At 64.7% G+C, this 27,332-nt stretch overlaps 1 protein-coding gene across 1 annotated transcript in view; it reads left to right on the top strand.

Annotated features, from left to right (window-relative positions):
* Positions 1-906: 906 nt before the first annotated feature.
* Positions 907-27,332, top strand: part of ADGRB1 (adhesion G protein-coupled receptor B1) — a 59,631-nt gene continuing 33,205 nt past the window's right edge. Inside the window, exons 1-16 of the mRNA XM_036281306.1 lie at positions 907-1,681; positions 10,998-11,159; positions 12,033-12,143; positions 12,547-12,711; positions 12,880-13,039; positions 13,305-13,483; positions 14,176-14,340; positions 14,526-14,627; positions 15,220-15,326; positions 15,533-15,727; positions 15,908-15,976; positions 16,575-16,683; positions 18,626-18,769; positions 19,088-19,163; positions 19,296-19,398; positions 20,336-20,379. Coding sequence (XP_036137199.1) covers positions 907-1,681; positions 10,998-11,159; positions 12,033-12,143; positions 12,547-12,711; positions 12,880-13,039; positions 13,305-13,483; positions 14,176-14,340; positions 14,526-14,627; positions 15,220-15,326; positions 15,533-15,727; positions 15,908-15,976; positions 16,575-16,683; positions 18,626-18,769; positions 19,088-19,163; positions 19,296-19,398; positions 20,336-20,379 — 2,666 coding nt within the window. The remainder of the gene's footprint in view (positions 1,682-10,997; positions 11,160-12,032; positions 12,144-12,546; positions 12,712-12,879; positions 13,040-13,304; positions 13,484-14,175; positions 14,341-14,525; positions 14,628-15,219; positions 15,327-15,532; positions 15,728-15,907; positions 15,977-16,574; positions 16,684-18,625; positions 18,770-19,087; positions 19,164-19,295; positions 19,399-20,335; positions 20,380-27,332) is intronic.

The raw sequence follows: 27,332 nt of genomic DNA, 5'->3' as shown, positions 1-27,332 counted from the left end.
AGCCCTCCCCACCCGGAGCGCAGGGCCCCAGAGGCCAGTGGGTCCCAACACAGAAGGCGGGGAGGGGGCCTGAGAGGCTGCAGTAACCGGTGGGCTGGGGAACACAGGAGGACGTGGGTGGATGTTAGTTATGGCCTGGGGCTGGGGTCTGACCACCCCCCTGTACCTCTCAGAGCTGCCACTCCTGCTGTGAGGGGCCTGGGAAGGGGTCTTTGCACCCTCACCCTGGGTGAGTCTAGGGGAGGGCTGGAAAGACCTTTCTCCTCTGCTCCCCATGTTCCTTCCCGTCAGGTTTGAGGGGGAGGGGGGGGAGAGGAAGGAGACAGGGCCAGGCGCCCACCAGGGGCTCACAGCCAGCCACAGAGGCCCAGACGGACGATGGCCACTGGCCGTGATGAGCTGAGTGGGCAGGCAGCGGGCCCAGAGCCCCCAGGACCCACACGGGCTGCTGGCCACTCGGCCCTGGCCTGGTGCTGCCCACCAGGCGCTGCTCAAGCCTGGGTGGAGGAGGAGGTCTCCTGTCCCCTGGCTGGGCCCCTGGTGGGTGGCAGATGGGCAGGTGGACAGAGCAGGTGCCTGGCAGCAGCGCCAGGCCTGTGTCAGCTGCCCAAAGCCCAGGTGGGCACTGGCCCCGCCATGCCCTCAGCCCCGGTCTCCCCAGGGGGCTCACGCCAACCCCCTTCTGCCCCTTCTCTTCCAGGTGCTGCCTGCGGCCACGGGCAGGCACCGGGGTCCTGGACGGCAGGAGCCTCTGCAACCCTCTCGGTCATCTGAAGGCCACCCCTCCGGCCCTCGCTTGGAGCCCCCAGCCCCGGCTTGGTCCGTTCCTGCCGACCCTGGCATGTCCAGGCCTGGCCCGTGCCCGCCTGCCCAGCCCGCGGATCCCCGGCGGTCCCGCGAGCTAGGATGAGGGGCCAGGCCGCCGCCCCCGGCCCCCGCTGGGTCCTCGGCCCGCTGCTGCTGCTGCTGCTGCTGCTGCTGCTGCTGGGGTACCGGGCGCAGGCGGCCATGGGGGCCGACTCAGGGCCGGGGGCCGAGCCGTGCGCCACGCTGGTGCAGGGGAAGTTCTTCGGGTACTTCTCGGCGGCCGCGGTGTTCCCGGCCAACGCCTCGCGCTGCTCCTGGACCCTGCGCAACCCCGACCCGCGGCGCTACACGCTCTACATGAAGGTGGCCAAGGCGCCCACGCCCTGCAGGGGCCCCAGCCGCGTCCGCACCTACCAGTTCGACTCCTTCCTGGAGTCCACGCGCACCTACCTGGGCGTGGAGGGCTTCGACGAGGTGCTGCGGCTCTGCGACCCCTCGGCGCCCCTGGCCTTCCTGCAGGCCGGCAAGCCGTTCCTGCGCATGCAGCGCCAGCAGCTGCCAGGGGCCCCGGGCCCCGGGCCCCCGGGAGAGGACTTCTCTGTGGAGTACCTGGTCGTGGGCAACCGCAACCCCAGCCAGGCCGCCTGCCAGATGCTGTGCCGCTGGCTGGACGCGTGTCTGGCCGGCAGCCGGAGCTCACACCCCTGCGGCATCATGCAGACCCCCTGTGCCTGCCTGGGCGGGGACGCCGGCGACCCTGCCTCCGGCCCCCTGGCTCCCCATGGTGACGTCTGCCTGAGGGACGGAGTGGCTGGCGGCCCTGAGAACTGCCTCACCAGCCTGACCCAGGACCGGGACAGGGGCGGCGCTCCAGGTGAGTGACCGGCCAGGAGGGCCCCGGGGTGGTTCTCGGGCAGCGGGTGGGCCGGAGAGGGTCCTTCCTGCAGGGCTGTCCCGGCCGCCCACCCCCTGAGCACACCGTCGGGGAAGCCGGTGCTCAGACAGGCAGGTGCCTGGCCTGGGTGCTTGTCGCTGGCTCCCAGGGCCCAGAGCCTGGCGCGCGGGAGGTGCCAAGTTCAGTGAACAAGGGAAGGAACAGCGGGTCCGATTTCTCCCCGGGGAGGGAGTTTCACATTTCTGGCCCAGAGGGTCCTTCCTTTTTCAAAAGCAGGACAGTCTAATGGGCCAGCCGGCTGCTGTGGCTGGCGGCTGGGTTCGGCAGGGGCTCCGTGGAAAAAGCGTGAGTGGGGTGGGCTCTTTGGAGATGCGGTCAGGAGGGGCGATCTGGCCGCCGGTCGCGGATGCTCCGGGCAGTGACTGGGCACCCTCGAGCCGTCCTAGGCAGCAGGGACAGGGCAGTGCCGGCCACACCAGCCCGCCCTCACGGAGCTGCTTTGCAGGGGAGGGCGATGAGAAGGCCGCTCTGGGGTACAGCACCGGGAAAGGCCGCTGGTGCCGGAGGTCGGGGCTCTTGGACCGGGCCAAGGCCAGGGTTCTGGGAGAGGTGCTGGAGAGCCCCGCGGGCCCGCCCTGCCGGCCAAGGGCAGACTGAAAGCTGGGCATGTGCTCATCAGCCCAGCAGAGGCCGGGGCGGGCCCGCGGGCGCCGAGGGCCACGGAAGAGGGGCCACAGGTGCACGTTGTCTGAGTGGGGCTGGAGGTGGAGCCCCTCCGGGAGGCTGGGGTGGCGGCTGGGACGGGGAGGGCAGCAGGGACAGCGTGTTTCAGACGCCAGACAGGCAGCTGAATACGGTGCCAGGCGTCAGGGCCAGGCCGCTGTGCTCCATCTGGGCAGGGGACATTGTCCGGGGCCCTGAGCCCCTCCTGAGCCGGGGAGGCCGCAGGGCTGCTTCTCAGAATCACGTCTTCAGAGGCACAAAGCAAGCCCGTGGGCGACAAAGAAGCCCAGCTCTGCTGGGACCTAGCTCTGTCCATGGCCCCCGGGCCCTGGGTCCCAAGTTAGTTGCCTCCATGAGCTGTGAGGGTAGCTGGAGAGAGAAGGGGAGGGAGGGGCAGGCAGAGCCCCCAGAAGGTGGGGGTGGGGGCGTCCAGAAACCAGAAGAAAATGGCCCATCAAGATGGGGGACACCTCAGTTGCTTCATGCAGCCCCCCGCGGTGTGGCAGGAGGGTGGGAGCGCTGACTTTGGGGCGGGGCAAGGAGGAGGTCACTGTGACCTTGGCTGGGATAGCTTGGGGAGCAGAGACGTGGAGGGCAGCCGGTTGGGGGGGCGGTCAGAGTCGGCCACTCCCTGCGGTCACCTGCCCTGAGCCTCGGGTTCTTCAGCTACAAGCGGTGACAGCTGTGCAGGACGGTGCCCAGAGCCTGCCCGCAGGACAGCGGAGGGGCAAGGGCTGGTCTCAGGGAGCACCGCGGGCAGCAGCCCTGCTGGGACATGCCCGGCGCTGCTGAGTGCGGAGATGTCCCGAGAGGGCAGGAGACTGGGCTGCGTGACCCTCACGTGACGACCAGCACAGGAGCATGTGGAGGGAGCCGTGCCCCACTGTGGCAGGAGTCGGGGTGCAGGCCCCCCGCCGGGATTGATTTGTTATCTTAGAACAGAAGGGTCACTGGAGGGCCGTAGCAGGAGAGTGACAGGTGCCACCACTGCTGCCGCTCAAGCGGTGAGGGCGAGGGTGTCCAGGCCCAGGGACCAGGGCGGGGAGGGGCCCCCCGCAGGCATCCGGACTGGGGCAGAGGGTCTGGCAATGGGGGGTCACGGTGCTGCTGACGGACTTGCAGATGCAGGAGACAGGGTGTGGAGGAAGGAGGTGGCCAGAGCAGGCCCGGGCATGCCGAGGGGCGCACTGGGTGGCAAGGAAGATCCAGAGGTCGGGGTGGGACGCGAGGGTGACAACCACGGGTCATGCAGGCAGATGTCCTGTGAGCAGAGCGCTCGGGCCCGGAGCACCAGGGCAGGACCAGGGCAGGTTCAGGTCCCAGCCCTCACTGCCCGGCCGTCCCGGCAGCTCCTTTGTTCCTCAGGCCACTCACCTTGAACGTGGGAAGAGTAAAAATACCTTCTTTCCCGGGTCTGTAAGGAAGGAGACTGGGATGAAGTGTTTCTGGGCGAGAGTGCGTCAGTGACAGGCCGTCTGTACCCCCGTCCCTTCGTGGGCGGGGGAACCAGAGTGCTGGGCAGAGGGGAGGACGAGGGGCACTGGAGGTGGGCGTGTGCACGTGTGTCCAGGGATGGTACGCACCTGTGTGCACACCTGTGTGTGTGTGTGCCGTGCATCGTGTTCGTGTGTGTGAGCATCTGATCGTGTACGGTGTGTACATGTGTTAATACATGTGTACGTTGAGGCTGGGCACTGTGCAGGGCAATTTTCAGCAACTTTGACAAAGCACAGCGTAGAGGCCATGAAGGGGGAGCTGGTCTGTCCTGGGCGGGACGGGGCGGAGCGTGTTGTCCAGGCCTGGGGACAGCGTGGGCCCCAGCGCCGGCACCTGGACCCAGGATGCTTCTGGGAGCTGGGGTCTGATGTGATCTCAGTAGCCGTGACCATGACCATGTCTGGAGTGTTGACTGTAGGCCTGGAGCACCCGCATATTAACTGGCTTACTCCTCCCAGCAGCCCACGAGATTGGCTCCCCACCGAAGCACCCCCTGCCCCAGGAAGGCTCTTCCCCAGGCGTCCAGAGGGCTCCCCCTCAAGTTCTTGCTCAGTGGGTTCTCAGGGAGGCCCACCGGACTGTTTAAAACGGCAGCAGGCCCAGCCTCTGTCTCCACCCCGAACCCTGTCTCAGTTCCGCCCAGGTAGGACCTGCCCGTGTGTGGGGCCCCTTCCTTATTCTCGTCCCTGCTGGATGTAAGCACTGCGGGGCGGGGTGTCTGCTCGCCTTCAGACAGGACCTGGCAAACAGCAGGTGTCACACATGCTCCTTGAGTGGAATGAGCATCAGACAGTGGCAGGGTCACCCAGCCAGGAGGGGTCAGCTGGTGACAGAGCCAGCTCTTGACCACCTGCTGGTCCTGGACTTGGGGCTTCTCTCGGACTGAGCTCTGCTGGGAGGGTCAGGTGCACCTGTGTGTGCGCATGTCAGGTACACGTGTGTGGAGGGCTGGGGTGGCACGTGGACCAGAGGTCCAGCAATCATTCAGAAGACACACAGCTGAGCCAGGCCAGGCGCCAGACCCCAGATCTGTCCGCTGAGCCATGTGCCCGGGCGCTTCACCATGGGCTGCGGGAGCTGGGACCGGCCTGTGCTTCTCCTCCCCAAGAAGGCAGCGCAGCCAAGCCGGGGAGCGAACGGGCAGCCCAGCCCAGCCTGTGGCCCATGTTCAGCCCTGCCCCCGCCCGGCCTGTCCACGCGCCACATGGCCACGTCACGCGTCTGACTGGCCTGCGTTCCTCAGGCCACGGCCACTGTTCCTCCCACGCAGCTGCTGGCCAGCCGCCCCTCAGGCACATTCCCACCAGGGGTCTCCCCTCCCCATCTCTCCCCCGTCTCTCTCTGCGTCCCGCCTCTAGTGAGATGGGGCCGTTCTCTCAAGGGTGGTTTTAAATATTCATGTTTTAATTAAAGAATTTTATTGCAGAAGTGACATGTAAGGTAATGAAAAAGCAGTGTCCTGGGGTCTGGGAGCATATGTCTGTGTGTCTGTGATCCTCTGTGTCCCTGTCCCTGTGTGCGTCCCCATGTGTGCACGGGGGTAGGAGCTGAGCTGGAGCCCGCAGGTGTGGGTGACGTCTGGACACACGGGTCTGGAGAGCGTGACTCTGTGATGCTGGGCTGAGGGACCAAGACCCGCCCATGACCACCCAGCCCAAGGGAGGGGCTGGGTCCCCACGCCCGCCTGGCCCTGCCACGGCACACACCCTGCAGGGTTTTGACCTGTCCCAACCCTAAGAGCCCCACCACTTCCTCGGGGAGAAGCGTCTGGAACCTCTCCTCTCTGGGGCCTGCGGGGTGTGGAGAGGTTGAGCCTAGAGCCAGGGGGGTCCTCAGGTGTCACCGAGCCCGGGGTCCCCAGGTGTCACTGAGCCCGGAGTCCCCAGGTGTCCCTGAGCCCGTCGTGTGGCGCGGGGAGCAGATGAGGGCCTGGCAAGGGACTCTCGCCTGATCATCTCGGCCGGGGATGCTCCTCTTGCACAGAGACAGATTCAGAAAACTGGGAAACGAGGTCCAGTCTCTGCTGGAGACGAGACCCACTCCGGAAGCAGGGGCCAGCCCATGACCATGGTGCACGTGGGCACCGCCGCCCAGAGAGGTTCCCGCGCGAGGCCAGAGCCCCTGAGCTGTCGGTGGCCCTGTTTGGGTTCCACGTCCCAGAAAGACGAGAGAAGGGATGTCGGCCGTCCGGCCGAGGCCCAGGAAGGGACGGGACTCACCCCGGTCACCCAGAGGCCAAGGGCAGAGCGGGATGGGCTCTGGGCCTTCAGGTTTAAAACAGGACACCACTCCCCAGGTGGGAGCAGCCGCCTGAGGAGGGAAAGAAGCAACTAGAAAGCGAGTGACCCTGCAGACAGGGCCAAGCTGGTCAGCTCCGCGAGGGTCAGTTTTTCTTCTATGAAATGGGGACAGGACAGGCCTGCTCTGGGGTCAGTGTGAGGCTGAAGGAGCCTGCCCCTCTGACACAGTGCTGGGAGGAGCTCCCCTGGTCCTTACCTGGACAGGCATGGCGGTGGGCGGGGCCTCCTGGCCCCACCTGAGGTCCAGAGGCAGCTGCAGCTGGACCGGCTGCCGGCTGCTGGGCCCCGAGAGCCGGAGCTGCAGGCCCCAGGGAGAATGAGCTGTGGTGATGTCTGTGGGGCGCAGGGCCTGTGGACTGGGGGGCCAGGCTAAGGAGGAGTTTCAGGGAGCTGTCCTATCCCCTGATGTCCCCATTGGCACAGCCACGCAGGGGGCTCGGAGGACCCTGGGTGCCCTGGGACAGGCCCTGAATTGGTGGGGATGGGGCAGGTCCCCACAGGAGCTGGACTAGGCAGTGGGTGCCTGGGGAACCCGGCCTGGCTGGTGGGGATGAATGGGCAGGTGCTTGGAGACCTGCTGGACTGGGGAGACCTCTGCTGGAGGAGAAGGGAAGTGCAGCTCCCCTGCTCAAAGGGGACGCCCCACATCCCAGGAAGGCCCAGCAGGGGGAGAGCTTCCCCCAGCACCCCCACCCCAGCCGCCTTGGGGTGTAGGGATGGGGAGGTCACACCTCCAGGCTGGGGTGCCAGGGTGGGAAGAGGGTCCGGAGCCCCCTCTCGCCAGCCTTCCCTCCTGGGTGGCCAGGCTGCCTCGAGGCCATTAATTGGTTCTATTCATCCTGCAGTGAGATGGAAATGAGGCTTCCAGACAGAGGGGCATTGAGCTAGGGAAGAATGGCTGCCTCTCTCTGGACCTGGAGGGGCAGCCCACCCCCAGCCTTGCCCACGTCTCTGAAGCCCTGGAACCTCACCAGGCCCAGGAGCACCTTGGCCACCCAGCAAAGGGCGGCTGGAGCCCTGTGTCCAGCATTGCGGGTGATCCCCTGTCGTGGACACGCGTTTATCAAACGTCAGCGATGTGTGGGACACACATTAAAAATAAAAACCTAACAAAAATAGCAGCTTCCATTTCCTGACTAGTCATTAGAGGCAGGAATGTGGCCAAGGTCAGGCATGAGTCTGTGGCCGGGATCAGGGCTCAGGGTGCGACGGGGGATGAGGGTCATGGCTCAGTGTGTGATGGGGACGGGGATCCTGTGCCAGGGTCAGAGACAGCCTGTGATGAGGGTCAGGGCTCAGGGTGCGACGGGGGATGAGGGTCAGGGCTCAGGGTGCGACGGGGGATGTGGGTCAGGGCTCAGGGTGCAACACAGGATGAGGGTCAGGGCTCAGGGTGTGATGGGGATGAGGGTCAGGGCTCAGTACCTGATCAAGGGGACTCAGCCAGACCAGTGTGTGAGCAGGGTCAGGAATAGGCCTGGGGGGCGGTCTGTCCTCTGAGCCCATGGCCACCACCCCTCCCCCTCCCCCACCACATCCTTGCCACCTGGGTCACCAAGGTAACCAGCCCAGAAACAGTGGGTGTTTTGGCAGCTGAGGCCTAACCTGAGTCTGTCCTGAAAGACGAGCTCTGCAGCAGTTGCCATGGGAACCGAGTGGCATCCTCCGGTTAGCCTGGCTTGGACACCCTCTCCCACCCACTGCTGGCTTCCACGTCACGCAGGCTTCCGCGTGGGGGCTGGGCTGGGGCAGCAAGGGGTGGCCGGCAGGACGTGCCCAGCCTGGCCACCAAGCCTGTGTCCCTGGACTCTGGCCCTCTGTCCCTCTGTCCCCTCTGTCTCAGTGTCTCAGGATGGGATGGCTGGGCAGGTGCACTGCCGAGGCCTGGAGCGCCAGACTGGGGCCTGTGGCTGGTCACAGCTGGGGCCTCAGTCTGGGGGGCCCAGGGGAGTCTGTGAAACCCGACTGTGGGTCCCAGTCCCTGCTCCTCTCCTCGGCCCAGTGGGTAACTTGGCTGCTGTCTGCATCTGACAAACGGCTGTGGCTCTGGGCTGAGTCACCCGTGTGAGGGCGTGTGGAGCGGAAGTAGCAAAGGCCCCCTCTCTGAGCAGCCTGGCCGGCTCACCGCCCTGCGCCGAGCATGCGGACACGTGGAGGCCTTGCTGGGGGCCCGGTCTGCTCGCCCCCAGGTGGTTCCACGGGACCCGCGGTGCGAGAACGCGGCGTTTACGCAGTCACTCCGGAGCCGTGCCGGCGTGGGCACAGACCCTCCTGGTGTCTGGACGGCCCCTCTTTGAGCCTCAGTGTCCTCTGCTGTAAACAGGGTGAAAATGCTGCCTCTTGGGTGGAGGGACATAAGGTTGCTGTGCGCTGAGGTGCCTGACACAGAGCAGGGCCCACTGCAGGTGAAGGGGCCCTGCCCAGGACGCCCCTGGGAGAGCTGGTCACAGGGGGCGCAACCTTCCTTGGAGGATGGGGAGCCGGGCCGACAGTCTGGTGTGATTCTGCTCAGACTTCCTAGCTGGGGGAGCACGGGTACTCCTGCACCTGGGTTGCCTCGGCCTTCTCATCTGAGCAATGGGAGCAGGGAAGCCTCCTGCAGTAATACGACGGCTGACGGATGAGGGCATCACACCCAGGCCCAGGACAGGGCTCAGAACCAGGCCCGCCACCCCCAGGGCAAGGGTCCATGCAAAGCACAGCCCTGTGCCCACTTTGTGGCCCTGGCAAGCCCCTTCCTGGCCCGTGATGGACACCTAGGACCTGTGTGATTGCATGTGAGTGAGGGACAGCAGGGTCCATGCCCACCCACCGAGGGGCAGCCACTGAGGTGCGGCACTCTCCTGCCTGGTCATTGTCAGGTGTGGCAGCCTGCCCACCTGCCCCACCTCCTGCTGTGTCCCGCCTGGCTGGGCACAGAGGACAGGAGGCATGGCTGCTGTGTGCCCTCGGCAGAGGCGCTCCGCCTCTCTGGGCCGGGTTGGGGGGGATGGGGGGAACCCGTGCGTGGGAGGTGACCTCTGTGAGAAAGGGAGAGGGGTTTCTGCAAGGCTCAGGGGTAGAAAGCTTGCTCCCCCTCTCAGCTGTGCCCCGCATGAAGAATGAGGCCCTGCTGCCCACACTGGGGAGGTTCCAGCCCATCCATGCCTTCCATCTCTTTGCCCCTGGCGCCCCCTGCTGGTCGGCTCCCAGAACAGGCGCAGGAGTGAGGAGGAGGGCTCTGCAGAGCAGACCTGCCTGACCAGTCTTGCAGACTGAATCTGCTGCAACCAAAGCTGGCTCTCTGGGGTCAACTCCGACCCTCGAGACGAGGCCCACACCGTCCTTTCCCAGCCCTGTCCTGCCATGTGTCCTCGTGTGTCAATCCTGGGGAGCTGCACCCCGTTATCCTCAGATGAGAGGCACGAGGCCAGGGCAGAATGGCCCTGGATGTTGGGGCCACCACGTGAACCTGGCCTTGTGGCCCCTGTTCTTGCGTCCACCCTCTGGAATCACCCGCAGTCCTCATTGTCACCCCATGAGGTGGGGTCCACAGGCAAGCTAGAGCCCCAAGAGGCACAGGGGACCCTCTGCTGGGCCCTTTGTTACCTGCCCTTGGCCAGCCTCGGGAGGCAGTGGCCCAGCTCCAGGGCAGGCCCCTGCGCTGGACTTTGGCAATGACATCTTGTCTCCCGACTGCTTCCCAAGGGGGTGCAGTGTCAGGGTGCCCGGTGCAGGGTGCCCGCCCGGCCCACACCTGGCGCAGTGAGGCTGCCTGCCCCGCTCTGCTGACAGGGCAGGGCCCTGGCGTCCCTGAGGACAAACAGGACAGCAGTGGCCAGCTCCTCACAGTGGGAGCCATCTGGGTGGCCGTCAGCATGGCTTTGGAACAGAAGGCTCGGACAAGCAGCCCTTCCTCAGCCCGTCACTGCAGCCCCTAGGCTCTGGCCCGAGATGGGAGTGACCTCTGCCTCTCTTCCCTCGGTGCATCTCCAGGTCTTCCAGGCTGTCCTGCCCGGTGTCCTGAAACTAGGGCCACCAAGGGAGGGCAGGGCCAGGATGGAGGAAGAGCCATGAGGGGCTGAAGGGGGTGGCTGGGTCAGACCTGGGGTAGCTGGAGGGGCCTGGAGGCCTTGTTCCCAGGCTCCCTCCGCAGCAGGTGACTGGCCCTGGTGTGAGGCCCACTGGGCCATCAGGTATGTGACACTGGTCACCTCAGGTGGAAGATAGAGCACACAGGTCATGGTTGCGAGTGGGATAATGAGGAAACTAAGGCTCAGAGGAAACAGGACTGAGGACCGTAGGAGGGGGTCCCGCAGGGCTGGGGGATCTGGGCTCAGGAATGAGAGCCTTGTCAAAGGGCCCCCCTGCCCTCACCACGTCACTGGGACCTTATAATGGAGCCACTGGATGGCCCGGGTGTCACTCATTCATCCTTCAGACCCCTCTGGGGCTCCAGCTTTGTCTGCCCGAACGCGGGTCCGATTCAGAGCCAGGAGAGACCCTAACACAGCTGCCTGTACACAGAGAGCCGAGAGCACTGTGACCCCAGGGAGGCACCCGGGAAGGATGCATGCACCATGTCCCCAAGGCCCTCCCTGGGCCCATTCTTCCTCACACCCAGGTGACTTACCCTGGTCAGGCCTGCACTTGCCTCCTAGCGGGCCGACCCTCCACGTGCTGTGCCCGTTCCCACACGTGTGTGTCTCAGCTTCGGCCACTGTGCCCCATCCATGCCTGGGAGACCCCAGAAGTCACTCTGAAAGCCATGACCCCTGCCCTCTGGTTCTCAGCAGGCGGCTGGAAGCTGTGGTCCCTGTGGGGCGAGTGCACGCGGGACTGCGGGGGAGGCCTGCAGACGCGGACGCGCACCTGCCTGCCGTCGCGGGGCGTGGAGGGCGGCGGCTGCGAGGGCGTGCTGGCGGAGGGCCGCCTGTGCAACCGCAGAGCCTGCGGCGGTGAGTCGTGCCCGGCGGGCGGAGGGCGGAGGGCGGAGGGCGGGCCTGCGGTGGGGCCAGGTGGAGGGTGGAGACCGAGAGGAAGGAGGGCCCGGGGCCCAGGCCAGGCAGGGAAGGGGCCGGGCCTGGCAGGAGTGGGCGGGGCCTGGATGGGGCGGGGCCTAGTGTGAGAGCCGCCCCAGGTGTGGCGCCTGGCCTGGAGCGGGACGGGCGGGGCGCACCGGAAAAGTAAGGACTCAGGAGAAGGGGTGGGGTGTGGAGGGTAGATGGGACTGGGCGGGGCTTTCTCTCACCAGGGGACTGGGAATTTGGGCGTAGTGCCTCTCTCTGCCCCCCAGCCCTGGCCAGACCCCCTGCCCCAGCTCCACTCCGCTCCAGAACATCAGTCTCTAAGGAGACTAATGACCTCATGCGTATTTTAGCTCTTCCAGAAAGTTAAATCAGGTTATAACGAGACTCATTCTTCGGTTGGTTTTTCCTTGGTGAACTTTACTAGGAAGAGGGACTCATCTCAGAAGCCTGGAGAGGGCCCTGGGGTGGGTCGGGGTGGGGGATCCAGGCCACAGGAAGCAGGGGTGCTGGGCCGGGGCGGGCAGCAGCCACTGAAACGTGCTGGCCTGCAGGTGACTCCTGAGGGCCCCGGAAGAAGACGGGAGAGGCCAGGGCAGGGGAGATGGGACCCACAGGAATGGACCAGACAGGGTTGGCGCGAGGCCCTGGTCCCAGGTTTCTCCACTGCGGGGGCGGGGGGGGTGCAAGCGGCCCGGGTGCTGCCAAACCCGGCCCCGTTCTGGCTGGGAACTGAGGGGCCCAGGGCGCGGAGCAGGGCCCTGAGCGCCGGGGCGCGGATGCTGACCTGAGCCCGTCCTGCAGCCGCCGGGCGCACCAGCTCCCGGAGCCAGTCGCTGCGGTCCACGGACGCCCGGCGGCGCGAAGAGTTGGGGGACGAGCTGCAGCAGTTCGGGTTCTCATCTCCGCACACAGGTGAACCGTAGGGCGGGAGAAGGGGTGGACACGTGAGGACGGAAAGCTGAAGCGGGGAAGGTGGTTTCACGAGGCTGGGTCCTCGCACAGCTGTTTTGTTGTTAACGGCTCATTGTAAGACATCGTTGAGTCACTCCCATAATTAGACTGCCCTCTTAGGTGTCAGGCTGCCCTTTCCAGGCCGGCTGACTTTCGGGGCGCCAGGTCCCAGGGGCCCCAGACAGCACAAGCCCAGCCCACAGACCGGCAGGGGCTCAGCCCCGCTTCAGACGCCTTGAGCTGGAAGGCCTCGCGGCCACCACCCGCGGCCCAGCACGCGGTCCTCCGGGGTCCTCCTGAGGGCCTGGCCGAGCCCGGCCCGCGGCAGCGGCCGGCCCGTGATGCTGTAGGTCTGGGCCCGCAGGTGACCCCGCGGCCGAGGAGTGGTCCCCGTGGAGCGTGTGCTCCAGCACGTGCGGCGAGGGCTGGCAGACCCGAACGCGCTTCTGCGTGTCCTCCTCCTACAGCACGCAGTGCAGCGGGCCCCTGCGCGAGCAGCGGCTGTGCAACAACTCGGCCGTGTGTCCAGGTGGGGCGCGGCCTCGGGGCGGGGGGCCCGGGGCGGACGCAGGGTCGGGGGCAGGGCATCAGGGGCCAGGCTTGGCGGAGGGGCTCTGGGGCCGGGACGGGAGGTGGGAATCCGGGCCGCGCGCCCAGTGGCCGCCGCGCTCAGCAGCGCCCCCCGGTGTCCCTGCAGTGCACGGCGCCTGGGACGAGTGGTCACCCTGGAGCCTGTGCTCCAGCACCTGCGGCCGTGGCTTCCGGGACCGCACTCGCACCTGCAGACCTCCCCAGTTTGGAGGCAACCCCTGTGAGGGCCCCGAGAAGCAAACCAAGTTCTGCAACATCGCCCTGTGCCCTGGTAGTGAGAGAGAGGGCGCTGGGGGGGGGGGGCACAGGGAGGGAGCGAAGGGCCCAGTGGGTCACTGGCCGGCCCCAGGACCCAGCTGTGCCCACCCTAGACCCACCTGCTGCGGGGCTCAGAGGCTGAAGGTTGGGGCTTTCTCATCCGCGTACCCTTGGTATTGGGGTGGTGGTCCTCAGGGGTGTTCACGCCCGTGTCCCAGGCTGCATGGTGGGCGTGGGCCCTGGGTGTTCACACGGCCCCTGTCCCCTTCCTCCCCCGGGCCGGGCAGTGGATGGAAACTGGAACGAATGGTCGAGCTGGAGCGGGTGTTCTGCCAGCTGCTCCCAGGGCCGGCAGCAGCGCACACGGGAGTGCAACGGGCCTTCGTACGGGGGCGCCGAGTGCCAGGGCCACTGGGTGGAGACCAGAGACTGCTTCCTCCAGCAGTGCCCAGGTCAGGGCCGTGCCCGGGGCTGTGGGTGGGGGCCAGAGACTGCTTCCTCCAGCAGTGCCCAGGTCAGGGCCGTGCCCGGGGCTGTGGGTGGGGGCCAGAGACTGCTTCCTCCAGCAGTGCCCAGGTCAGGGCCGTGCCCGGGGCTGTGGGTGGGGGCCAGAGACTGCTTCCTCCAGCAGTGCCCAGGTCAGGGCCGTGCCCGGGGCTGTGGGTGGGGGCCAGAGACTGCTTCCTCCAGCAGTGCCCAGGTCAGGGCCGTGCCCGGGGCTGTGGGTGGGGGCCAGAGACTGCTTCCTCCAGCAGTGCCCAGGTCAGGGCTGTGCCCGGGGCTGTGGGTGGGGCATGGTAGGTGTGAGCCTGGAGGAAGGACAAGGCCCATGGGGCTAACTGTGGGCCCTGTTCTGTGGCCATGGGGACATGGGGGGGACCATGGGAAGTGAGGGTGGCCCCGGGGGACCGGTGCACACCAGGCACTTGATTTTTCTGTATCAACCTGAGCTCTGGTTTCTCCTCCCCTGGTCTCAATTTCTACCCTCCTCATGGATTCCTACTCCTGGGTCCCTGGCTCTGCGTGTCTGGCCCTCCCTGTGTCCCCATCCCTTTGTTGTCCTGCCCTCCCTGTGTCCCCTGTCCCCATGGCCCCGTGTCTCTGACCGCCGTGACTCCTGGACTGCGCCCTCCCCGCCCTGCAGTGGACGGGAAGTGGCAGGCCTGGGCGCTGTGGGGGGGCTGCAGCGTCACCTGTGGGGGCGGCACACAGCGACGGGAACGCGTCTGCTCGGGGCCCTTCTTCGGGGGAGCAGCCTGCCAGGGCCCACAAGAGGAGTACCGGCAATGCAGTGCCCAGCGGTGTCCGGGTGAGTGTCCTCTCACCGTCCCCTCGGCCGGGCTCCAGGCGGGCACGCCGAGTGACTGCGCTGGCGGGGGCCTGACTCCCACGTGACACAGGTCCTGGAGGGGCCCTGCTCCCCCACCCTGCTGCCAGCGCTCAGCACCCCTCCCGTACCTGTCCTTCCCCTCTCCCCATCTCGGCCCTTGGCAGAGCCCCACGAGGTCTGTGACGAGGACAACTTTGGCACCGTGATCTGGAAGGAGACCCCAGCCGGAGAGGTGGCCGCCGTTCGGTGTCCCCGCAATGCCACGGGTGAGGGCTCCTACCCGGGCCTCACAGAGCTGTGCTGGGGCAGTGAGGTGGCCCTGCAGGCTGGGCTGAGGGGCTGTCAGGACAGCAGGCCTGTCCCTTCTGCCCTGTGGCCCTGTTGGGTGACAGGGCTGCGGCCGTTCTCCAGGGTCATCCCCGCTGTGTGTGGGCAGCTGCACCTGGTTTCGTTTCCTGGCAGTAGGCGCTGGGTCACACGGTGTGCGTGACACCGACAGCCCCACAGGGTCCCACAGAACGCCTGTGTATGGAACTGGGCCGTGGCCAGGGCGCGGGCTCTCCCCAGGCTCTGGAGGGGGAGGGGCTATAGGAGAGGCCCTGGGAGGCACTTGAACCACACCCCACTTGGCTGGAGGCTCTGCCCCATGCAGGTGGGGTCCCTGAAGGTTTGGCTCCTGCTAGGTCCCTGCAGCAGCTGCTCAGAAATGTGAATGAGGGCCTGGCCCCCACACTGGCTCTGCTCTTGGAGGGTCCCAGCCAGAGGGGCTCGGGCCTGTGAGCTGTGGGCGGGATCCTGCACTGGAAGTGGGCATCCAGCTGAGAAGTGGGGGGCAGAGCTGACCCATCACCTCCCCAGGCCTCATCCTGCGGCGCTGTGAGCTGGACGAGGAGGGCATAGCCTACTGGGAGCCCCCCACCTACATCCGCTGCGTCTCCATCGACTACCGAAACATCCAGATGATGGTGAGGACGGACCCTGGTCTCCTGCCCGTCAGTCCAGGGTCTCCACCCTGTGTCCTCTGACATAACCCTGTGTCCCCCAATGGACACAAGGCAGCTGCGGCCAGTGGCTGGGGGCTGCAGAGGGTCCTCTAGGCCTGGGAGGTCCTTGGTGCCGGCCTTGATGTGTCCTGCAGAACCATGGTGCCCAACCCTCTCCGTCTCTCCAGACCCGGGAGCACCTGGCCAAGGCTCAGCGAGGGCTGCCCGGGGAGGGGGTGTCCGAGGTCATCCAGACACTGGTGGAGATCTCACAGGACGGGACCAGCTACAGCGGGGACCTGCTGTCCACCATCGACGTCCTGAGGAACATGACCGAGATCTTCCGCAGGGCGTACTACAGCCCCACGCCTGGGGACGTGCAGGTGAGCTCCCGAGGGGCAGCCTGGAGCGCGGCGGGGGAGCAGGTCCGGACCCCAGGCACACACTGAGCACGGGCCTGGCCCTGGAGGGGCCCTGTCACCAGCCTCAGGTGGAGCCCTGACCCTGGTCACAGGCCGAGCCCCTGTTCTCTGCTCACCAGCTTTCCTTCCTCTTCCTTCCAGAACTTCGTTCAGATCATCAGCAACCTGCTGGCAGAGGACAACCGGGACAAGTGGGAGGAGGCCCAGCTGGTGAGAGCGCTGGCCGGCCTCTCGTCCCAGGCGGCCGCGTGAGGCCCTGGGTTCAGAACCCATCGGCCGCTGGCAGCAGTGTGGCCTTGAGGAAGTCGGTTCCCCTCTGAGCTCGGTTTCCCATCCGTCAGAGGACAGTGACCCACCTCATGGGGCTCACTGAGGAGGGGTGTCGGCCTCAGCCCCGTGGGGTGAACAGGACGCGGTGGTTCTTTCTCATCTGGAAAGAGTGCTCAGCCTCCTTTGTCCCGACTGACCTGTCCCAGGGCGGTGCCCGGTTCAGGGACTGCAGGAAGCCAGACTCCGCTGTCCTCCCCAGCCTGGACCCCTGGCCGTGGGGCTGGAGCACCGCAGCCCCTTGGGCTCAGTGTTCTCATCTGCAAATGGATGGATGCCCAAAGGCCTTACCTGTGGTGCTAGAGGGGCCGGCAAGACCCGGGATCAGGGACAGGTGGAAGGAGGTGGGAGGAGGAGGGAAAAGGGGTGTTCCCGGCTGGGGGTGTGGGGCCTCCGATGACACCCTCATTGAGCTCTGGTGGTTGGTGATCTCGGGGCACCGCTCCCACTCTCTCTGAGGCCTGACCCCCCCCCCCACCAGATGGGCCCCAACGCCAAGGAACTGTTCCGGCTGGTGGAGGACTTTGTGGATGTCATTGGCTTCCGCATGAAGGACTTGCGGGACGCGTACCAGGTGACAGACAACCTGGGTAAGCCCACCCCCTGTCGCTGATTCCTCCGTGCTCTGAGGCCCTGGGCCGGGCCTTGCTGCCTCAGTTTCCACATCGGTGTACATGGGTGGGGGGGGGCCAGTGTCTACGGCCGGTCCTGTGAGTTCAGCTTAACAGACCTGAAGTGAGCCTGGGAGGGGTCAGCATGAGGCATCTCAGACCCAGACCAGGCCCTAGAGACCCCACATCCTGGGACACACCAGGACCCCAGTCGACAGCCCCAGGGCAGGGGCCCACTTGTACTGGTCACCCCAGTGCCCTCTCCGTGCTGGAGTGGTCTTGGGGACTTGAAGGCAGGACTGCAGCCCCACCCCCGGCTGCCCTCCACTTTCACCCACTGCCTGCACTGAGCGCGCCTGTCCCGTGGGCCAGTGACAGTGGTCACCTCGCGGGGACGAGACAGCGGTAAATGTGCCCAGGACCGGGCAGGCGAATGCCCGCGAGAGTCCCTGCCCGCGTGCCCTCCCGTGGGTCGCGTCGGTCAAGTCCTCCTGTCTTGGGGCTCCTCCCCAGACTCTCTCTGCACACCCCACTCACACCCCTGTTCCTGGACACTGACCCCAGGAATCCAAGCAGCCCAACCTCCTTCAGGTCTTTATCTGAAGTCACCTCGGGGAGGACTCCGGACCACCCCATTTGGAAGCGCGGCCCCCACACCCCGACCCGGATTGTCACTGCCTGTCTGTCCCTCCTCCGACTGTGGACTGTCGAGGCCAGGAGGGGTTTTGCCTGGCTCCTGCTGCACCCCACATGAGAGCGTCAGACGCAGTGAAGGGCTAGTCACCCTTCTTGGTGCTGCAGCCCTTGGAGGAGGACCCGTCCCTGTCCCCAGGCCCCCTCGTAGGGAAGATGCCGTGGTCCCCAGGGCTGATGGCAGGTGCTGGGTGGGCCTGGCTGGGGGCCGGGCACGGGGTGAGCAAGGGCCTGGAGGTGGCCTCGGCCAGGGTGTTGGGCTTCTGTTGGGGAGAGGTCCCAGAGATGGGCAGAGGCTCGCAGACCCCATGGGGGGCAGGGTGAGGGGAGCACAGTGTCTGCCCAGGTGGGTGGGCAAGGAATGAAGGGGCCTCGAGAGGGTGCCCCCACCCAGCGCTGTCCTCCCAGGACAGTGGCTGCCACTCACTGGGGACGCCTAGGTCAGGCCAGACAGAGCCTGAGGGGACCGGGTCTGCAGGCCTGAGCTTGGCTGGGCTGGCGGGGCTGAGGGCCTTCAGGGCGGGGCTGAGGGCTTCAGGGTGGGGCTGGGGGCCTCCAGGGCGGGGCTGGGGCCCTTCAGGGCGGGGCTGGGGGCCTCCAGGGCAGGGTTGGGGGCCTTCAGGGCGGGGCCGAGGGCTTTCAGGGCGGGGCCGAGGGCCTTCGGGGCGGGGCCGAGGGCCTCCGGGGCGGGGCCGAGGGCCTCCAGGGTGGGCTCCCACTGCTGCCCGCCCGCTGCCCCCACTCCGGCTCTCCCCGCAAGGCGGCATCTCCGTGTCCCTGCGCCCGGACAGAGGACCCTCCCCACCCAACACTTTTCTTCTGCGTCTCCCCTCCCACCAGCCCATCTGCTGTCTCCTTCCTGTCCTCAGGAGGTGGGGTCTGCCCCTCGCCCTTTCTCAGAGCCACAGTGGAGGGGCAGCTGCGCTCCAGCATGGGGGGTGCCAAAGTGAACCCCAGGGAGCCTGTGCAAAAACAGTGCATGTGGGGAGGAAATCAGTCTGTCGCTTGGCACCAGGGGCTTTGGTGAGAGGCCAGGAAGGTGCCCAGGCCCTGGGCCTCACAGGGAGAAGGCTCCAGGCAGGAGCCAGGCTGGGCGGCCCCATGCACCCCATGCCCCCTCTGAACCCCCAGGCCCGCTTCCCAGCTCCTCAGGGCCAAGGTTCCGCATCACCTAACTCCTCTGCTTGCCTGCCTGTCTGTTTCCTCTCGTCGTCTGTGCCCGCCACAGTCCTCAGCATCCATAAGCTCCCAGCCAGTGGGGCCACGGACATCAGCTTCCCCATGAAGGGCTGGCGGGCCACTGGCGACTGGGCCAAGGTGCCGGAAGATAGGGTCACTGTGTCTAAGAGCGTCTTCTCCACGGGACTGGCAGGTGAGGGGCCCCAGGGCACGGAGGGACCCTCACTGGAGACACGGGCCCCAGTGTCTGAGGGTCCAGCTCCCCTGGGAAGGTCCTCCTGGGGTCTGGCCTCCAGGTCCAGGGTGGCATCCACTCTTCTTCTTTCCATGGCCCCCTTCCTCCAGGAAGACCTCCCTGCCTCCCTGTGTTGGGACACTCCTAGGCAGAAAATGTGCCCTGCCTGTCCCCGGCTCCCGGGTCACTTAGGGGGACCTAGGCAGTCACCCAAGCTCTGCGTCCGTGGGGGGTGGGCACGATCGGGAGGAGAGCGCTGGGCACGCTGTCTTTCAGAGGCCCATGACTCGTCCGTGTTTGTGGTGGGCACCGTGCTCTATCGGAACCTGGGCAGCTTCCTGGCCCTGCAGAGGTGGGCACCGAGGGACCCATGGGAAGCAGGGGAGTGGGGAAGGCCAACCCGAGGAGGTGGGGTGGCAGGGGTGGCGGGAGTTCAGGGAAGGGGGTCCCGGACACCCTGACCCGGCCTGCTGACCTCCCCCAGGAACACGACTGTCCTGAACTCCAAGGTCATCTCGGTGACGGTGAAGCCGCCCCCTCGCTCCCTGCTCACGCCCTTGGAGATCGAGTTTGCCCACATGTACAATGTGAGTGCCCTCCGCGTGTGCCCGTCTGTGGGGCAGGACTCCTCCTGTCGGACCCCACATGGGGTCTCACCTCGGCCTCGAGAGAGCTGCTTCCACCCCGAACGACGGGTGGAGAAGCCGAGGCCGGAGGGTCACTGTGCGTTGCTCAGGGTCACGCAGCAAGGTCACGGGGGAGCCGAAATCCAGCTGGCCTGGCATGGCCGCCTGAGCACCAGCCACTGCACCCTGGTCTCCTCGGCCTGGCTGCTCCCTGGGAGAGAACCAGCCAGGTCCAGGGCAGGTCTGCCCTGCCTCAGGCCCTCCATGCCCATTCCTCGGGGCTGTCAGGCCAGCGAGATGCCCTGTGGCCCAGCCGAGAGCCAGGACAGGGCAGCACCAGGCCTCGAACCCCAGCCCTGCTCTTTCCTGTGTGACCTGCTTGACCTCTCTGCCACGGCTCCCTTCCTTGTCAAGCGTGAATTACGGGGTTGAGTGGGAGCCCCCCCATAGCCGCGGGAACCCCCCCCCCCAGCCTTTAGCAGTCCTATCACCCAGGACTATGCCCTGCGGCCAGCGGGAGGGTTTGCTCGAGCCCTTCCTGTGCCCGCCTGGCCCTTGCTCGCTTCCCCCTCGGAGCCTCCCAGGAGGGGCTTTCTGTCACCCCCTTTTGCATCAAGCTGACTGGCCCCCCGGGCAGAAGGGGGTTCCAGCCACGGCCGCCCGCCCTGCGCAGAGGGGACAGAACTGCCCTTGGCCATGGGGGGCGGGCGGGGCCGAGAGGGGTCTGCACCAGCCTCTGCCCTGCCCTGGGCCTGTCTCCTCCTCTTCAAACGCCCGTTTCGTGGAGGAACAGCGTGGGCAGAGCCCCTGGCCCACGTGTGGGGGGGTTCGGGCAGTGGCCCTCGGGAGGGGTCCAGGAGGGGCGGGTAGTGGCCCTGACCCCTCCCCCTCTCCCCAGGGCACCACCAACCAGACCTGTATCCTGTGGGATGAGACGGAGGCGTAAGTCCATCTGGGTTTGTGGCCTTGGGGCCTACAGGGTGGGCCTTTGGGGAAGCTACCCAGTGCGGGGGGGGTGGTGGACATCGTCCCCGTCCATCTGTGCCTGGCGCAGTTTGTCCCTGCCACGGTGCCCCTGCCCACCTCCCACCCCTCCAGGGAATTCCGCAGGGAAGGGCGGTGGGGCTTCATCCCTGGGCCAGGTGACCGCCCAGCCCCAGGCGGCTGGGGATCCGAGGCCGAGGTGATCAGGTGGGAAGCAGCAGCGGGGGCCCCTGGGATCACGGTCCAGGTCCCCACGAGCTCCTGCTGACGCTGCCTGCACCATGGGGAGAACACGCCGGGCCCGCCCTCGCCTGCAGGGGTGGGGCCCGACTGGCTGGGCTGTGATGTAGGGTCACAGGGCACAGGCACCCCAGAGCAGATGCTCCCCCATGCGGTGAGGCAAAGGGGGAGCTGGGAAGCCTTGTTCAGTCACAGGAAAGTTTGTGCAAAGGCCCCCAAGTGGGAGCAGCCCCCAGAGGGGAGGAGGGTCGGAATTTTGGGAGACGGAACAGGAGGAGCGTGGTGCTGGATTGCAATGGGCCAGATGGGCCTGGTGAGGGCTGGGCCTGCCCCCCAGGGTTTGGCTTCACCGGGGAGGTGTGATCGGTGGGTAGCTGGGAGTCCTTGTCACCACCCACCTGACTCAGCCCTGGCACCAGCCCCAGGCCTCTCTGTGCGCCTTCCCAGCCTGGCAGGAGGGTGAGTGTGCTCAGCTGGGCCCCAGGACTGGGGTTCGTGCACCAAGCCCCACCTGGTGCTCTGGGCAGCGCAGTGACACGTGTGTCCTGAGAGGAGAGGGGCGGCTGCAGGAGTGACCGCCCTTGAGGACAGAGGCAGAGGAGGAGAGCAGGAGGGTGGAGGCAGGGGGCGCTGAGGGGCGTGGGCGCTTCGCGGGGCTGGCGTCGGAGCTCTGGAAGTGGTTGGGGCGTCACCATCCATCTGCTCCATCATTGTCCATCCACCCCCCACCCCCGTGGTCAGTGCTGCAGGAGGCCCCGTCCTCTGTCCGCAGACCCCTGTGCATGTCCGCCCACCCGCGGCCAGAGGGGTCTGGTGCGGGAGGGCTGGGGTGCGGTTGGGGCGGGTCTGCCACATCTCCGAGGAGCTGACGTGTGAGCGGAGGTTACCTGGCGGGTGCAGAGGGCCATCTGGGGACAAGCGTTCTGGCAGAGGGAACGGGCGGCCCGAAGCCCCTGTGTGGTTGTGTGCACTGGCCTTTCCTGCGAGTCTGAGGCTGGACCCCAGGCCCTGGGACGCTGCGGCTCTGGCTTGGCGGCCGCCGACAGCTTTTCTCTGGGTCCTGCCGCCCACACGAGCCCGGTAGGAAGTGCAGCATCAGGAGGGCGTGAAAGAGGAAAGGCCACGTCTCACGGCACCCCGCCGGCCACTCCGCCACCAGGGCTGCTCGGACTTCGCCTTTGCAGAGGGTGCAGGTCCACCTGGCTGGCATGGCCCCTCCCCGCAGCCCCGCAGCCCCCCTCGGCTGCTCCAAGGCTGCCTGGCCCCCCAGCCTGCCCCCAGCCTGCCCCTGCCCGAGGAGCCTCCTGTCTCCTTCCCCCGCGGCATGGCTCCTTGCGAGGACGGCTCTGCACATTCCCCACGGTCCCTTGGCATCCGGACCCCAGATGGCTTTAAGCTCTTGGTAGTAAATTGCTCCCCAGGAAGCTGGGCCCTTCCCCTTGCCCTCCGTGGAAAGCGGGCAGTCAGGGACGCTATCACTGGAACCCAGGTTTGGCTGGGGGGCCAGGGGCAGAACCCCTCTGCAGGGCTCAGCTTCGTGGCCCTGTGGGGAGTCTGCCGCTTGCAGATAGGAGCAGAGTGGGGAGCGGGAGAGGGTGGCAGCCAGGCCCCTGGGTTGCTCACCACTGCTGTGGCCTCCACTTGCCCTTCTCTGGGGTGTAGAGGGCCCACCTGCCCCTGCTCATCTCTGGAGGGAGGGGACAGTTAAGATCTTTGCGCCTGGGGCCCGGATCCCAAGCAGGAAGGGTGTCTGGGGCCTGCGCGGGCAGCTCTCCGCACAGAGCTCCTGCCTACCCTGCCTGCGGCCCGCGGGCCTCTCAGAGGCCTGGGGTCCAGCTGAAGCTCAGGAGTGGGGTTGAGGCTGCTAGTCCAGAGCTGGGAAGCCTGGGGTCCCTGGTGGGGGCAGGGGGCTGAGCGGAGGAGAGGGAGGGAGGGCTCCCCAGCCCTCACCCCCTGCTCTAGGGGGCGGCTCCTCCTTCCATGGCTGGGTGGAGCCGGTCCTCCCTGGTCCTCCCACGAAGTGCCTCGAGGAGCCAAGGACTTCCTGGGTGGCCTGCTGTGACCTGGGGGCGGGGCCCCAGGAGTCCGCCTGTGCTGGGGGAGACCTGTGTGTGCTGCAAGGGGGGGGGCTCGCGTTCTGCTGGGTCCTGTGTGTGGGGTTGGGGTGAGAGTCATCAGTGACCGTCAGGTGAAGTAGTGATCTCAGATCCATGACTGTCTCCCGTCACTGAACCCTGATCACAGGTGGAGCCTGAAACTCACTCTCACTGACCCTAACTCTGGTCAGAGGCTGATCTCTTATCCGAGTGACACTCTGAGCCCTGACCCTGGTCACTCTGAGCCCTGACTCCTGTGTCTCCTCTGGAATGACTGCGTGTTCATACGTTATCACACATGTGCCCGCCTCGCCCCAGGCACACACACTGGCACACACGGGCTCAGCGTCCACACTGGAGACATCCTCTCACGCTCTGTGAATACCAGGCCCTGGCAGACCCCTTCCCCCAGGACCCCATGTTATGTAATCAGATCCCACCCTCTCAGTCCAAAGACACCAGATCATCCACACCCTAACCCAGCTGACAGCATGGCTCAGGGCCTCTCCCCAACACCAAGCTGGCCAGTAGCAGTGCAGGTCTGGGGAGCAGAGGTGTCAGTGGGGGGAAGGAGAGTCCTTACAGAATGGATAGATGGATGGATGGAGGATGGGTGGGTGGGTGGAGGGTGGATTGGTGGATAGATGGGTGGATGGAGGGCGGGTAGATGGATGGAGGATGGGTGGATGGACGGATTAGTGGATAGATGGGTGGATAGAGGATTGGTGGGTGGAACGATGGATGGATGGATGGATGGAGGATGGGTGGATGGATCGGTGGATAGATGGATGGATGGAGGATGGGTGGATGGATTGGTGGATGGATGGATGGATGGAGGATGGGTGGATGGACGGATTAGTGGATAGATGGGTGGATAGAGGATTGGTGGGTGGAACGATGGATGGATGGATGGATGGAGGATGGGTGGATGGATCGGTGGATAGATGGATGGATGGAGGATGGGTGGATGGATTGGTGGATGGATGGATGGATGGAGGATTGGTGGATAGATGGGTGGATGGAGGATGGGTGGATAGATCGGTGGATGGGTGGATGGATGGATGGAGGATGGGTGGGTGGATTGGTGGATAGATGGATGGATGGAGGATGGGTGGATGGATGGATGGAGGATGGGTGGATGAATTAGTGGATAGATGGGTGGATGGATGGATGGAGGATGGGTGGATGAATTAGTGGATAGATGGGTGGATGGAGGATGGGTGGATGAATTAGTGGATAGATGGGTGGATGGATGGAGGATGGGGTGGATGAATTAGTGGATAGATGGATGGATGGAGGATGGGTGGATGAATTAGTGGATAGATGGATGGATGGAGGATGGGTGGATGAATTAGTGGATAGATGGATGGATGGAGGATGGGTGGATGAATTAGTGGATAGATGGGTGGATGGAGGATGGGTGGATGAATTAGTGGATAGATGGGTGGATGGAGGATGGGTGGATGGATGGAGGATGGGTGGATGGATGGATGGAGGATGGGTGGATGAATTAGTGGATAGATGGGTGGATGGAGGATGGGTGGATGAATTAGTGGATAGATGGGTGGATGGATGGATGGAGGATGGGTGGATGAATTAGTGGATAGATGGGTGGATGGAGGATGGATGGATGGATGGAGGATGGGTGGATGGATGGATGGATGGAGGATGGGTGGATGAATTAGTGGATAGATGGGTGGATGGAGGATGGGTGGATGGATGGAGGATGGGTGGATGAATTAGTGGATAGATGGGTGGATGGATGGATGGAGGATGGGTAGATGAATTAGTGGATAGATGGATGGATGGAGGATGGGTGGATGAATTAGTGGATAGATGGATGGATGGAGGATGGGTGGATGAATTAGTGGATAGATGGGTGGATGGATGGATGGAGGATGGGTAGATGAATTAGTGGATAGATGGATGGATGGAGGATGGGTGGATGAATTAGTGGATAGATGGGTGGATGGAGGATGGGTGGATGAATTAGTGGATAGATGGATGGATGGGGGATGGGTGGATGAATTAGTGGATAGATGGGTGGATGAATTAGTGGATAGATGGGTGGATGGAGGATGGGTGGATGAATTAGTGGATAGATGGATGGATGGAGGATGGGTGGATGAATTAGTGGATAGATGGATGGATGGAGGATGGGTGGATGAATTAGTGGATAGATGGGTGGATGGAGGATGGGTGGATGAATTAGTGGATAGATGGGTGGATGGAGGATGGGTGGATGGATGGAGGATGGGTGGATGGATGGATGGATGGAGGATGGGTGGATGAATTAGTGGATAGATGGGTGGATGGAGGATGGGTGGATGAATTAGTGGATAGATGGATGGATGGAGGATGGGTGGATGAATTAGTGGATAGATGGATGGATGGAGGATGGGTGGATGAATTAGTGGATAGATGGATAGATGGAGGATGGGTGGATGAATTAGTGGATAGATGGGTGGATGGAGGATGGGTGGATGAATTAGTGGATAGATGGGTGGATGGATGGATGGATGGAGGATGGGTGGATGGATGGATGGAGGATGGGTAGATGAATTAGTGGATAGTGGATGGATGGAGGATGGGTGGATGAATTAGTGGATAGATGGGTGGATGGAGGATGGGTGGATGAATTAGTGGATAGATGGATGGATGGATGGATGATGGGTGGATGAATTAGTGGATAGATGGATGGGTGGATGGATGGATGGAGGATGGGTGGATGAATTAGTGGATAGATGGATGGGTGGATGGATGGATGGAGGATGGGTGGATGAATTAGTGGATAGATGGATAGATGGAGGATGGGTGGATGAATTAGTGGATAGATGGATGGATGGAGGATGGGTGGATGAATTAGTGGATAGATGGATGGGTGGATGAATTAGTGGATAGATGGATGGATGGAGGATGGGTGGATGAATTAGTGGATAGATGGGTGGATGGAGGATGGGTGGATGAATTAGTGGATAGATGGGTGGATGGATGGATGGATGGAGGATGGGTGGATGGATGGATGGAGGATGGGTAGATGAATTAGTGGATAGTGGATGGATGGAGGATGGGTGGATGAATTAGTGGATAGATGGGTGGATGGAGGATGGGTGGATGAATTAGTGGATAGATGGATGGATGGATGGATGATGGGTGGATGAATTAGTGGATAGATGGATGGATGGAGGATGGGTGGATGAATTAGTGGATAGATGGGTGGATGGAGGATGGGTGGATGAATTAGTGGATAGATGGATGGATGGAGGATGGGTGGATGAATTAGTGGATAGATGGGTGGATGGAGGATGGGTGGATGAATTAGTGGATAGATGGGTGGATGGAGGATGGGTGGATGGATGGATGGAGGATGGGTGGTGAAAGGGTGGACTGGTGATGACGGGGCAGGGGGCAGGGGGCGAGGAAGTTCAGGAGCACAGCCTGGGAGTTAAGGTTGGTGGTTCTGAAAGGACAGCTCCCTGGGTCTTAGACTTACAGAAAGTTGCATACGTTTTGTGGTCTTGTTTTGAAAATTAAGTAGCCCAGTGCCCATGGAGCAGAGAAGTCAGGCTGGCAGGATCTGCAGAGATCACCTGCTCTGCCTCACCTGGAAGGTGCCGCCGAGGCCCAGCACAGGGACCTTGGTGTTGGCCAGACCCTCCACAGTGCTCCGGCCAGGCCAGTGTTGACAGGTGTGAGGGTGCGATGTTCGCCCAGAGGCTGGCCCCATGAGGGCTCTGGGGAGGGCAGGGTTCTGTGTCCAGCACACCACGTGCTCCTGGATTCACCCACACATTAACCATAGAGGCTCTGAGAAGTCCTGCAGTAGAACCCTGTTCAACCAAGTTGGGGGTTTCTCTGACGAAGGGGCACTCAGCACCCTTACTTGGAGACTGGGACAAAGGGTGTCATGTGAAGGGCGACATTCCTCACACTCTGTGGACCCCTTTCTAGAGGCCTGACCGCCCCCCACAGGCACCTTCAGGTCGGCCTGCTTTGCTCCCACAGGCCTTCTAAGTCTGGCTGAGGAGACAGGCCGAGTGCCCGCCAGCTGCCCGAGGTCGCCGGTGGGTCACTGTGGTCTGCACATGAGGGCCCAGGCCCGGTGCAGCTGTCCGGGGGGACGCTCTGGACGGGCCCAGCCCCCTCCCTGAGGTCCTGCCCAAGTGCACATCCTGGTCCCTTTAAGAGCCTTGCCCCCATTCCCGGTCTCCTTGGAGAGGGCAGTGGGGGGCCGGCCAAGGCGGGGAGCGGAAGGGAGACTTGGCAGGGTCCTCAAGTCGCTGTCAGCGGCCGGTTCCCAGCCCGGTTTCTCCCACGCCAGCTGGTCCCTGATGGAGGCAGGGCCGGGAGGCCTCTTCAGTGAGTGTGGGGGAGGTGCTCTGTTCCCCCCTCTGCATGGGGGGGGCAGGGGGTGTGCTGCTCTAGCAAGGTCACCTACCCACCCTGGCCTCTGCCCTTCTCGTACTCCCCCCACTTTGTCCTTGGGAACAGCAGGCGCTGGCAGGGGCCCACTGAGGGTCCGCTGTCCTCCAGGGCTCCTGAACCGGGCCTGCCTGTCTCCACGCAGGGCTTGGG

Source organism: Molossus molossus, unplaced genomic scaffold (assembly GCF_014108415.1).
Source record: "Molossus molossus isolate mMolMol1 unplaced genomic scaffold, mMolMol1.p scaffold_m16_p_33, whole genome shotgun sequence".
In the NCBI taxonomy this organism is placed as follows: Eukaryota; Metazoa; Chordata; class Mammalia; order Chiroptera; family Molossidae; genus Molossus; species Molossus molossus.
Note: the sequence above shows the minus strand (reverse complement) of the source record. Positions and strands in the feature narration are given on the sequence as shown.